General features: G+C 29.3%; 1 protein-coding gene across 1 annotated transcript in view; it reads left to right on the plus strand.

Annotated features, from left to right (window-relative positions):
* The first annotated feature begins 3,646 nt into the window (after positions 1–3,646).
* LOC148231437 (uncharacterized) overlaps positions 3,647–13,258 on the plus strand; it is a 36,359-nt gene continuing 26,747 nt past the window's right edge. The window contains exons 1-2 of the mRNA XM_088193700.1: positions 3,647–4,442; positions 4,505–4,691. Coding sequence (XP_088049826.1) covers positions 3,647–4,442; positions 4,505–4,691 — 983 coding nt within the window. The remainder of the gene's footprint in view (positions 4,443–4,504; positions 4,692–13,258) is intronic.

A 13,258-nucleotide genomic window follows, 5' to 3' on the forward strand; every position in this document is an offset into this window, starting at 1 on the left:
GTTTTTTTAATGGGAAATCGACTGTAATTAATTTATATCTGAAAAACTATTAAACGAATGCCAATTAAGAACTTTCATTGGACAACTATAATGCTTCACAAAAAAATGAATACCTTATAACATATTAAACTGTTTGCTTATTATAAAATTGCAAACTAAACAGTCGCGTCATGAACAAATATTTTATATTAATAATAATCGTATATGTTTTAGTAATTCTTACTTAAAATAAATTGTATTTTTTAAGATTATTATTAAAATAATTAGGTTAATTAAATTTGCTATATATTTTACTTTGTTGCTATTAATGCCTAATATAAGTATTTTGTAATTACATTTGCAATCAGACACGATTGAATGAACATCTATCGCTCATTAAATTAACTGTAGTACGGACTAAAGATAAATATTTCGTTTTTAGTTATTGTGTTATAAAATTGAAACGCTCCTTTGATTATTTAATGTCAATTAAAACACGATTAAGGGCAGCGCAAAAAAAAGTTTAGAGAGGCTGATTTAATTTATACCAAAGAGAGAGAAATTGCTACAATTTTATATTAAATTATAAAGAAAAATTCTCAGTTATGTCACAAATATATTTTTGGAACGCTGCTTGTTCACATTTCAGTGGCTTATTAGAAAAGCCACATATTTACCACACCATAAGCCAACATGCCCATGTTCTGATAAAACGCTAAACTTAAATTTCTCTGTAATCCATTATATATTATTTGTGTTCGTAAAACCACCACAATGTATTAAATTGTTTAGTAAGCTTAATGTATAACTTAACTGTTATAAAATAAATAGGGATATCTGTTCATATTATTATTTATTTATTAATATAAAATCAATTAAGATCATCGTAATTAACAAGTTTCTATATTATTTATTTTGCGTATAAATTTAGTGAACCATTTTGAGTTACACAGTAGCAGTTACTATTTTTTTTTAATTTCAACAAATTATGCTTGGATACGAATCTCAAGAGTCGCGTCGAAGCGTATCCTAAAAATGTACTGCTTCACACTACCGTTTTGTGAGCAAATTTATAAATACGAGCCGGTTTAATACGCGTTTTTAAGTCATTCGGTAGCGAGAGCGCATACTGAGTGAGGAAGAACGCAAAACTGACGAATAATATATTATTATTTTTATTCCTACAAATTATGTTTGGATTTGTATATTTTTTTATAGTTCCTGCACCAAAATCATTGTTAAGCTTACAAGCAGATTCTGCTGTATTGCTTCTCGTTTTGTGTTTATTTAAAAATGTGCATATTTTTCATTTGTAAAGTCGTAATATTATAATATTTACGATCTTTGCTGCTAGTCCATAGACCGCGTGTTAGAGCCATAGCAGCATACTATAATTTTTATTTAAAAATTATAAAATTAATTATATATGAAGATGTCAACAATTCTCTGGTTTGGTGCTGATGGTTTTAATATTTACCTGCAAGTATTCATATTGTTTAGATAACTTACTCAGATTGACCCAGTTGTAACGCATTGGGGTTACGCTTGACAGGTTAAAATTTTACTAAAAAAAATACATAAAAATTCAGACTAAAAAATAATCATAACACAATAAAATTATATTTTCAATTATAAAAATACAAAGTTAAATTTAAAAAAATAATTTTCTTGGAATCTATAAGCATATTTTATAGATGTTCTATTTATAGATATTATCAATTACTTTTTTTGAACAATTCTTAGGACCCAATAGCAAAACCACTGATTTTGTTAAAAATTTCATAATAGTAATTTACATTATTAGGATAATTTTAAAAGGTTATTTATAAATGACTGTCTAACAGAGAAAGGTCCAGACCTTAAGGTAGATGCATTCGATTCTCCATAAAATATGTGGTTTAGCGCTGATATGTCTTAAATTGTAAGCAGTATTTCTTTGGTGGCAGTTGCCCGTAATATATCATACTTTTTTAATTACACCCACACAAATTAACACTCTGGGCGCCGATGATAATAGCTTTAGTGTGAGACCGACTAGCCAAGGGCTAAGCCCCGACGTATGCCCTCTCTTTATTACGTGGTTCTTTTTCAGCGATAACTCAAGCCATTTAAAATCTTTTGCGTTTAGCAAAGAAGATGCGCTTCTTAAAAACAAAACCTAATCAGATTAATCTTATTAAGCATAAATTATATTATTTTCTGAGCAGCAGTTTCCGAGAAGCGGTTGTGTGTTTTCTATTGTTATTCTATTGCCCTTTTGAGTTTTAGTCACATATAAATCTTTGTGTTTTTAATTTCAATCATGTCTGGGAAATCGAAATATTTCATAACCCAATGAAAGTAAATTATGCAATGTGTGGTTGAGCATTGTCGTGCAAGAGAATTGTACCTTTTTAATTGAACAGTGTGAGGACCAGGTGTAATAATTTTTAATGCATTTTATTGATTTTTTGACAATAACTTTTAGCTATGATAGTTTTGTCAGGAGTAAAAAATATATTTATTAGCTTTAGTAAGCATTACAGATTAGGTTTTCCTAGATTTTCCTAATCTGATTTATTCAATTTGGGCTAGATGGTACATATAAGCTACAAAAAATCTCCAATAATGAGCTACTTCTGCACATCGAGAATATAAAAAATATTAACACATTTCAAAAAAATATTTTCAGATGAATAAAGCATTAAATGCTAATGATGTTTAACTCTGTAAATGTCAACAATCAACTAGATTTTAGTAAATAATAAATTAATAAAGTTTGAATTATATTTTCGCTACTAATTACTGAAATTTCAGTTATAAATAAAGTTTACCCAAAATATTTTCACTGCGCGAAATTTTCAGATGTATTGTTTAAAATACTTTAAACAATAATCTTTAAATTCCTGAGAAAATAAATACATTCACAACAACCAATTAAACATCAACATTTTCTTTCGGAAAATATTAGCTTATAAATATAATTGTATTCCTGATTTTCAAGTTCAATTTGCTTTGTAGCTCAAATGTCTAAAATGTTATCGACTTTGTTATAATTTTATTTTTATACCTGTGTTGTTATTTAACATTATTAACATAAAATAAAACTATGTATTATTAGGTAGACATTTTTTGCGGGGGAATACACCGCAGTTCTAAAAAGTTCGACCATTCCAGAATTATTATAATAATAGTCTAAAAATAACAAGGTATGTATTTTATATCCAGCGGTTAATGCTTAATTAAATTTGACCTTTCTAAATACAGTCTGTGTTATATTTTCGTATAAGAATAACACCCTCAAAGCTAAATTTGACTCAAAGCGAAAATCCAAACACTAAATTATAAAAAAAATAATTACCTATATCTAATCAATAGCTTGAAATAGCCGAATCTAATATCGCAAGTTTGCCTGAAGTTCTCAAACTTGAATGGAATATCTCAGATTTTTCCTTTTTGCCTGCTTCTCGCCTCGCTTCGAGAGTTCCCTTTCAACTTGGTATCGATATAGCCAGCAAAACCTTCCAAGTAAACTTATCATACCACTTTTTTAGTTGATAAACTTCAAGCATCGAAAGCCTCGCTTATGATAATAAAGTTTGAGCTTTGAAGCTTCGCGAACTTCGAACGGCTATTTTCAATTAAATAAATATTTTTTTTGTTTCAGGTCTACTATTAAATTTAAAAAATGGCTATAAACAGTCCAGGTGCTTATGGCTCTCAAATGTCTCCCAAAGGCCACACGCCGAAGAGCCCCAGACACTTTGTGTTTCCTCAGAAGAGTTCTTCGATCGTTTCCAGCGGATCTTCCGGATACTACACGCCTCAATCTGGATGCAGTTATGAAAAGGGATACTGTAAGCCTCCTAAATCTCCAAAACTCATTAATCTACGTAGTCCTAAGAGTCCGAGGCAGTTCAATTTCCAAAGCGTCTCGGAACAACACAGTCCAGTGATGGAGTTTCCTTATCAGCTGCCGCAAAGCAGCCCCACTATGTCTTCGCCTATTCGAAAATCTTCAAAGAGCTCTAAAGGATCGCACAGAACTCCTCCGGTGCATATACACACAAATCCAGGATACGTTTCGCCCAGCAGCTGTTCCAAGTACAATTCCAATTCGACTTTAAATAGAAAGAGTCCATATTCATCCAACAACAACTTATCGGATAGAGTTTCGATGATGGAGACTGACGTGGACAACGAAAGAGAGAGCAATTGCTCCATCAGAAGGTGCAGGAAGTCCACTTCGGATCTGACCGAAGAAACTGACGATACTCCCATGACCAAATCGACGAGTCTCAGCAGACCTTGTTCTCCTATGAGAAAAGGTTCGATAAAAGGAGGCTTAGCCTATTTGGCTAGCAGAAGAGGATCGAGAGATTCTGTAGCATCCAACTGCTCAAAAGAAGACATAGGGCCACTGAATTTTCAAAATACGGCGCGAGGGAGACAGAGGAGAACGTCGAACTTCTTAGAACTACCAGGTAGATGAATAGATCGATTGTTATTATGCGTTTTTGATGCTAATGATGGTTTTGGGTTACAGTTGCTGCACACGCAAGACCAAGAGTATGTTCTTTGCCAGAACAACCGTTGAATCCTAGAGTATCGGACGATTTGTATAGACTTAGGACATTTTCCATCACGACGAAGGGTGGCGTTGTAAATTGCGGAGATTCGATCATCAGTAGACGATCAAGATCAAATACGAGCGTCAACACAACAGCTAGCAGGTATGATTTTTTATCTGTTTAATTTAAACTATTCTTGGTCACTTGTATATAATTTCATTGTCAAATAATTTATATAATAATATGAATTAGTAGTTGTCGAAATCACTTTGTTTCGCTAGATTCCAAAGTTGCTAGAAGTTTCATCGACCTCCAAACTATCTCGCGTTGAAATCAGTGTGCAACGTATTGTCGCATTCGAGATCAAATATTAGCTGATTTTCGGGATCGGTCGACGAGGGTAATAGTCATTCGCTAATTTACCAAGTAAATATCCACTCCTTCGTTATTATAATATTCGGTGAATTATTAGCGCTTTAGACATGCTTTATAAAAACAATTTTAAAAATGAATTTTAATATTATTTTTAATCCGTTCCTTTAAAGTTTGTCATTATAATAATATTTTAGTTACTTGAGTGTAAGAAGTGGTTAATAGTTAGTCTCCACACTAGCACTGAAAAAAATAACAGCTCTTCAAGTACAGTTTTTTTAGTTAATTGATTTTCTTTACAACTATATACTTAATTTGTATCATTAACAATTTCCCACAAAGACTCGTTTTTTTAAATATATTTTAATATACAAAGTACATTGTTTTTCAACATTTATTCAAGATTTTTTATAAATTTTAAACTCATTTAAAATTTTTAAATATTATAGATAAAAATCAGCTTTTATGATTTAAAGTCTAATATTTTTAAATATTTATATTTATTATATTGGTGTAAATAGTATTTAAATCATTTTTAAAAAATGATGCGATGCGCAAATAAATTACTATAAAATGTAATTTTAAACATCTTATTTTCACTTTTAACCTACAAAAGGTTTATGACATTTGTTTATCAATCAACTCAGCCAATCTGTTTATGACCTACAGAATTTTCCATGTGCGCTATTTATTTAGCAAACCACATAAAACTTTAGTTGTAAAGGTTAACATTAGAATGACACAGCGAGACAAAATAAAAATCGAGCGTTTTCAAATGAACAGTAAGAGTTGACCAAATAACCTCAATATGACTCACGATAACCGAAAGATAAACAAGTATCGATTATTTTTATTCCCGTCTGTTTGGCTTAATCAATTTTTAGGTTTAGGATTATTTTTCCATCAGTCTTTCGCAAATGTGTTCACCTAGTATATACCTTAGTGACCTTATTTATCCAAAAGTGGATTTCGGGTGCAAAAGGTTCGATATAATAGAGTTTCCGCCAAAATGCCAGTGGCTGAAAAATGTCTCGGTGTAAACAAGTGGGTCATGGCTTTTCACCCACTTTTGGCCGTTGAAGCGTTGAGGAAAGTGATTACAACCTCTTTACGTTCGATAATGTGGAGATTGTCACTTTTGTTCGTCGTTTAAAGGTCGCTGAAGAGTGTGATTGAAGACACGCGGCTTAGGTGAAAGAGATCACTAAAAATAGAGCAAGCGTTAAAAATATCTAGTATATTTATTAAAAGTATGTTAAACTAGGTGAGCTTCTATACCAGGGAACTCCGTTTACGAGCTCTGAAACTTTCACCAATTACGCAAAGAGATTATTCAATCGAAAACTATTATTTAGTTAACGCAAGATCTCAACAATTTATGTACCCAGATTAATTACCTCTTCCTTGCCGAATATAGGATTACGATATTTTTTTCGTTTTGCTCTAATCCAGATTCTTCCTGGAAAATATATTACACTAATATTTTTTTTATTAACGTAATTATATACAACGTGTATTTAGTGATTATAAGGTAATTAATTCGTAGCATAAGAAAAATATTAACTACTAGAATGTTTTATATAAAAATAATATTAGATTATATTTTATTATATTTTTATTAGATAGCTTATGACAAATAAATCTCTTACACGTCAATTCCGCGAACTTATTGCGTAATAGAGGCGTAATACAGTCATATATTATTAGTATAGCAAAAAGGTAGAGATTAGGAATTTCATTAATTCCATCTTAATCTAAGAATTCGTTACCTTTGCAAATAATTTATTTACGGAATGTTGTTATTGACGTTTTACGGAGAGCATCTTAAGATTCCCTATCGAGCTCAACGGTTTACCGTTACATTCTAATTAGAATCCACTACTATTTGCCTCTCAGCCATACACCGTGGGGGTGTTACCTGCGCTTCTAAAGAAATATTCACCATTTTATTTGTATTATATAATACTGCTCTTTTCTTATAATAAATACAAATATTTTATTGCTTTTTTTTGGAATCAACAATAGTAGGAACACGTTTAATTAGGTCTATAATAATTATATTTATTTAAAAAATCTTTGAAATTCTGCGCAAAATTAAAAAAAATCAGATACATAAGTAGCAAAATTATGGTATTGTAGGTTAATCAAATTTATTCATTTAACAATCCAGAACTGATGCTGATCCCTTAGAAATATAAGTGGGAGGGGTGTCGCACGCAACGAAGAAAGAGATAAAGCATGCTATTTTGTGTAACGGTACTTCGTCCAGACGACATGCGAATCTTATGAAGCTTACGGAGAAACCCTAGTTTTTTTACTTGAGAATAATTATTTAATAAATATTATCAAACATTATTTTTTGCTGTTCTTAATAACTTTTAAAACCCGCTAGTCGTATTCACACAAAATTTTCAAAAAAGATATTTTCTCTTTAAAACGTCAATAAAAGTACATCTTATATTTTATAACTTGAGGTTTTAATTATTAAGCAATAGATAATATGTCATACATTCAAGTTTTTGTTAAGCGAGTCATCGCCAGGCAATTCATACACAAATTTATTGAAAAATTAAGTACACCTTTTGTTTTATAACTTAACGTTTTAATTATTAAACAAAAGAAAAAATGTCACAAAAATTTTTTGACAACCTCGTATAAGTACTACTGCGGTAAATTAGTTTTTTTTTAAATAACTGTTTTCAAAAACTTAAAATATTTGATTTTTTATAGGTAAATAATATAAATATCTTGAAGGTAACGAAATAGCAAATTTTAGAATCTAATAATTAATTTTGAGCCTTTTTTAAATTAAAGGACAGATGTTTTTTATAAAATGGTTAATAGTATAAAATTATAAAATGGTTAATAGCGTTTTAACGTTAAACATTAGATATATGCTAAAGAGCAATAGTAGCTGGACAAAACATAAGTAGTACATTCAAGTTTTTGCTAAGCGAGTCATCGCCAGGCAATTAATACATGAAGTTAGCAAAAAATTATTATTATTATATTATTAATATTTATATAAAAATATTGACAGTGGTAACCGATTTTAGTGTTCTATTTTAAAAGGGCTATATACTTCATCAGTATTTAGAAAATATATTCTATAAAACTGAAAAATGTAGAGATTTGTCTTATGCGCATCAATTAAAATGCTCGAGGACAATGTGTGCCTTGTCATTTTGTGCGTAGTATCTAGTCTTGCTTTAAAATGATGCAAAAAATGTTTCTATTTGTATTTACAATGAACACTGGGATATGATACTCTCGAGTTGCGTCAACTTGTGTATTTCTAAAAGCACATGTTATAGTATATATTTTATGTGCCATATTATTACCAGTGCTTGCATTCCGATTATTGTTTAAAATAAAGCATTTAGGAATAGAAGTATTAAATAACTCAGCAATAAGCACAGCTCTTTGATTTTCTAATCATGTGACGAATAGATTTGATTTCTTCTCATCCAGGTACTAACAGTTGATGGGCGCATTGTGCTCATTTAAATAAAAAAATAATTGTTTTGTAAAAAAATATTTATGTATTGTTTTGTCACATTTTTGTTTAATTTATAATTAATATAACTTCAAAACAAATAGTAAATATATACAATACATATATTTTATTTATTGTACATATGAAAATACATACTGAATAAAAGTTGTATATTTGCTGTATTATAATATATTTCTAAATAAAAAGCGTCTATAATGAATAATAATTTATTCATATATGCTTTTGCCCTAATAATGTACCTTATTTTTAGAAATCTTTCTATTTTGCTTTTATGTAATATGTAATAATATATATATTAAAAGCTATATCCATGCATATTTATATTATTAGTTTAATGACCTTGGCGATTCCAACGTTTTACATTTTCTTGTAACACAAAAATTGCTTTTACTAAAATAATAAGAACCACTGCCTAATATTATAATATTACTAAAATAATTTAGTTATATTTCAAAGTACAAAATCATTTATATTTATGAAAATTCAGTAGTAGATTTTTATCTAATTTAAATATAAATATCATAACATTTACTTTCATGTCTTCTTTCACACTATTATATTTTATTTATATATTACTTTTATTACTGCAAAGGTTGATTATTTTATTAATGTACAAAATTACATTTCAGCTCTATCGTTCATTTCTCTCTATTGAAAATTTCACACTTTGACTGAATATTCTTAAGCCATTTTTAATTTAATTTTCAAGATTGATTACACAGTATATATTTAATTTATTTAAATTTAGGTTCAAATATATGAATTTTAAATATGTTAAATAAAAACACAGCCACAGATAAAAAATCACAAAAAATAATATTTTTGATAAGTGGCCGAGTAGTGTCACTTTTACATAATTATTGTCATAAATTTGATTGATAAAAAAAAGGATTTGCGTATATCAAACGATTGCTGGTGATTGGTAATGTGTCACATATTTTTTATTGAAAGTGAATCGCGTTTGGGTTTAATTCCACCTCCAAAATCACTTATTGAAAGTTTATATTTTTATAGCCCAGCGTTGGGCGACCGTTTGATAATTACAAAGGATAGTTCAAACTAAGTAAATTAAGATTGCCTTTATCGAGCCTTTTTAATATATATCTATACAACGTCCAATTGTACACCATAGTCCAATGAATTCGAAACATAGTTAGAAAAATTCATTAGGTTAGTGTTTATAATTATAATCATTCTCATTTATTGATATTTTATAACAGTATTTAAGTTTAATTCTTGCGAGATAAAGCATAAAGCTTCGTCTCAAACTTAGCTTTAAAATATATACGCTAGCAAAAATCTATATATATTATATAATTATCGCCTATCGAGATCACAAACATAGCAAGGTTAGAATCCAATTATTCGTATTACGTAGCTTTCTACTCCATTTTTGTTTGTATGATATCGTCCATGCAAATATTTACTCAAGAGCCTCTTTGCCTCGCTATACTTTATTTTTCTGGATATAATAAATGGCCAAAGAGTGCCGGCGTTACTTCTTAATTTGGGAGGAAACGTCTACAAGCACCTTTGGTGCTGAATCCCGTTAATCAACATTAGCTTCGAGGACTTGAATACAATTTATAGCACAAGTGAGCTAAAATAAAGAAGCTCTCCCAGCAACTTAGAACGATAAATTAATATTACACGATAAATATATTAGTAAAAAATAATTTGAGAAACCCAATAGTTTTTTCACTAAACGTATAATACGCGAAAAAAAGAATAGGATTCCTAATTTTATTTTGAAACCATTGCTATAAACTATCTAATGTCAGAAACGCTTAATTTTAATTATTAAATATAATGAAGAAACAGCAAAGAAAAATTACTATTTTATATATTTTTTTATTTTTTGTAACCTAACAGGTTACCCCAATGCACTAGTTCGCAACAGATCGAATGCATTTAAACAATTATAAATAATCTGCATACAGAAGACATATTTATATTTATGTCAATAATAAATAACGTGAAGAGCAGAGATCCCAGGATGTATCTTTAAGGAACCCCTGAAGTCATATATTACTATATATTCATAACTAAAATAAAATACATCTGAAAAATTATGTTTTAACGTCATTTGAGCAATACCTTTAAAGATAAAGATATGCTGTAAATCATCCAAGAGAAGCAATAATTCTGAACAAACTGCAAATTGTATTCCGAAAGGTGCCAACCTTGGATTCGATTCTTCCATCGGAAATTTTGTCACGCACTCAATTGAAATGAGTTTTAGACGCGAAATCCAATACAGTCACCCGATATTCGCGATAAAAATACATCCCCGTTTTACAAACAATTATGAGCCCGTTTACTGCTGCAGACAAATTTTAATATTGAGGAAAAATTTGTTAACATTATTGAACGCTTAACTGTTCACATAAGGATATTCAAAAGCTCTATTTTGTGTCAAAAATTCAAGTTAATATCTTTAAAATGAACCAAATACTAGCGTTAACTATATGCCAAGCCGCATAAAAGCTCGCATGGGGGGCCGGTCAATTTACCATAAAACTCGTTTTTAAAAAAAAAAAATTAATTTTTTTTAAATGCAAATTGCGCTTTTAAGCACTTTTTGCATACGACATTTTTCAGTTGGATTTTATTTTGCTAAGTTATGACACTTTTAATTTTTACATTCACCGCCATTTTGTAAAAAAAATTATATTTTTTTTTCATACAGAACGTATAGGGAGTGCTCGGTAGTTCTATACGATACTAAAAATTTAATTTTTATTCTTTTAAACCAAGCAGTTAAGAGCGTTAACTCTTCTGCACGACTCAAAATGGCTCGTATGGGGGTCCGATCGAACTGATACATCGCTTGTTTTGAAGCAAAAAACTATTTTTTTTATATTTTATTTGGATGTAGTTTAGGCTTTTAAACGTTTCATGTATAGCGATCTTTTTGTTTAAATTTAAACCTACTAAGTTACGAGTGTTTAAATTTTTATACTTGTCGCCATTTAGCAAAAAATTGACACATTGGATTTTGCTAACAAACATATACAGGCTGCTCAAAAATTCTATACTGTCACCAAAATTCAACTTTAAATATGTATAAATAAGCTCACACTGACCTTAACTATATTGCAAGTCTTATAAGCGTATGTATAGTGGATCGATCGACAAATAACACTAACCGTGTTTTGAAAAAAAAAAAAAAAAAAATTTTTTTTAACGGTATCATAAGGATATTCGAAAGCTCTATTTTGTAAAAATGTAAAAAAAAACGTTAGTAAATATAATTTAAATTTTTTTATATCTCTAATGCCGAGTGACTCATGACGTGATTTCAAAAATCAATTCAGTATCCTTAATAGCCCGGAATTTTGCTTTAAAATGGCGGCTTTTTATCAAATAAAAAAATGTTGCTTAAATTTTTTTTAAATTAGTGAAACATATACACGGTAAAAACGTGTCAATACAAAAATTCAATTTTAATTTTAATTAAATAAAATAAATATCAACACTTCAGTTGAGAGCATGAACTAACCGGCTTAAGGTTTATATTATTATACATATATAATCCATAATTTAACAGACAAAAATTAAAAAAGGTGTTTTTCAATATTATATTTATATTTATTACTACGGAATATTTTATAAGTGGTGAAAAATGGTAATAAATAAAAATTTTAATTAAAAATAGTATAGTACATTTTATAATAGTGACTTATGACGCGACTTCAAAAAAATAAATACAGTTCACCAAATAATTACCGAAGAAAAAGTCCGAGCTTTGCCCTTTAGGCTTATACAATAGTATAATCTATACTTTCGCAGTCAACAATCTTTACACTTTTTTTGTTCAGCCTAGTCGTCACTTACGAGTCATTAGGAGTTAGCTCAATTTTGTTTTTTAGTATTTTATTGTTTTTTATTACTGGCTTACCTTTTGCTATGAAATATTTTTTAATATGTAAAAAATATTAAAAATTTAAATTAAAAATAAAAAATATTATAATTTATTTTCTAAGCATACATTAAATATTTTAATTTATATTATTTATGCAATTTTTGGCAAATGTTTAATTGTTATCTCATTGATTAGTTCCTGGAATATTTTTTCTGACGTATTCAACTTGCAAATTTAGTCGTTATCCACTACAGATATGTTTATTATCCAATCGCTCATATAACTTTTCTATGGATTTTTTTGTATGAATAATTTTGTATGAGTTCATATGAAAGAAAAATGTGTTTTCTTTTAATTTGAATAATATTACATATATACAAAAATTTTTTTTACTTAACGATTTGATTACGTATTTATTGAGGACCATACAGCTAATATTAATATATATCAAAACATCTCATTACTGTATCGTAAAAAAATAATTGGATAAAAAGAACACTCGTAAACCCAATGGACATTTTACATTTCCATTTAGACTGCTCTGCGGTCGTTGAAATTCCAAAACCTCTCTCCGTTTTACACTTTGTTGCTACAAGGTGATTCTTTAATTAAAACGGCGGAAAGGATCGATGCTCTGCCTCGTCAAAAGAATTAATAAAATTCCCGTCGCGCGCTTTTGTACGCAGATTTTAATTATATCGAGACATTGTATACTTTTGCAAGCCAGGCGACCGACGGATTGATTATTCGACCGCCAGGGGCGCGGAACCTTTTCAGGATTAATCTTCAGAACCTTTTTGATAAATCCGCAAAAGCGAGCAAAAGTGGCGACGGTCCGTATCAGAAGTCCTTTCAATTATTCGACCCCAAAGCTTCAAAATAAAAAATATTTTGATTAATGGAGCTGATTCTTGTCTGTTTACTTTTGATGTGATAACCAATAATGACCAAATATCTAAATTGGTTTGTATAAAA

The sequence above is a fragment of the Plectrocnemia conspersa genome, unplaced genomic scaffold (assembly GCF_051122295.1).
Source record: "Plectrocnemia conspersa isolate PC_06_02 unplaced genomic scaffold, ASM5112229v1 ptg000009l, whole genome shotgun sequence".
Taxonomy (NCBI): Eukaryota; Metazoa; Arthropoda; class Insecta; order Trichoptera; family Polycentropodidae; genus Plectrocnemia; species Plectrocnemia conspersa.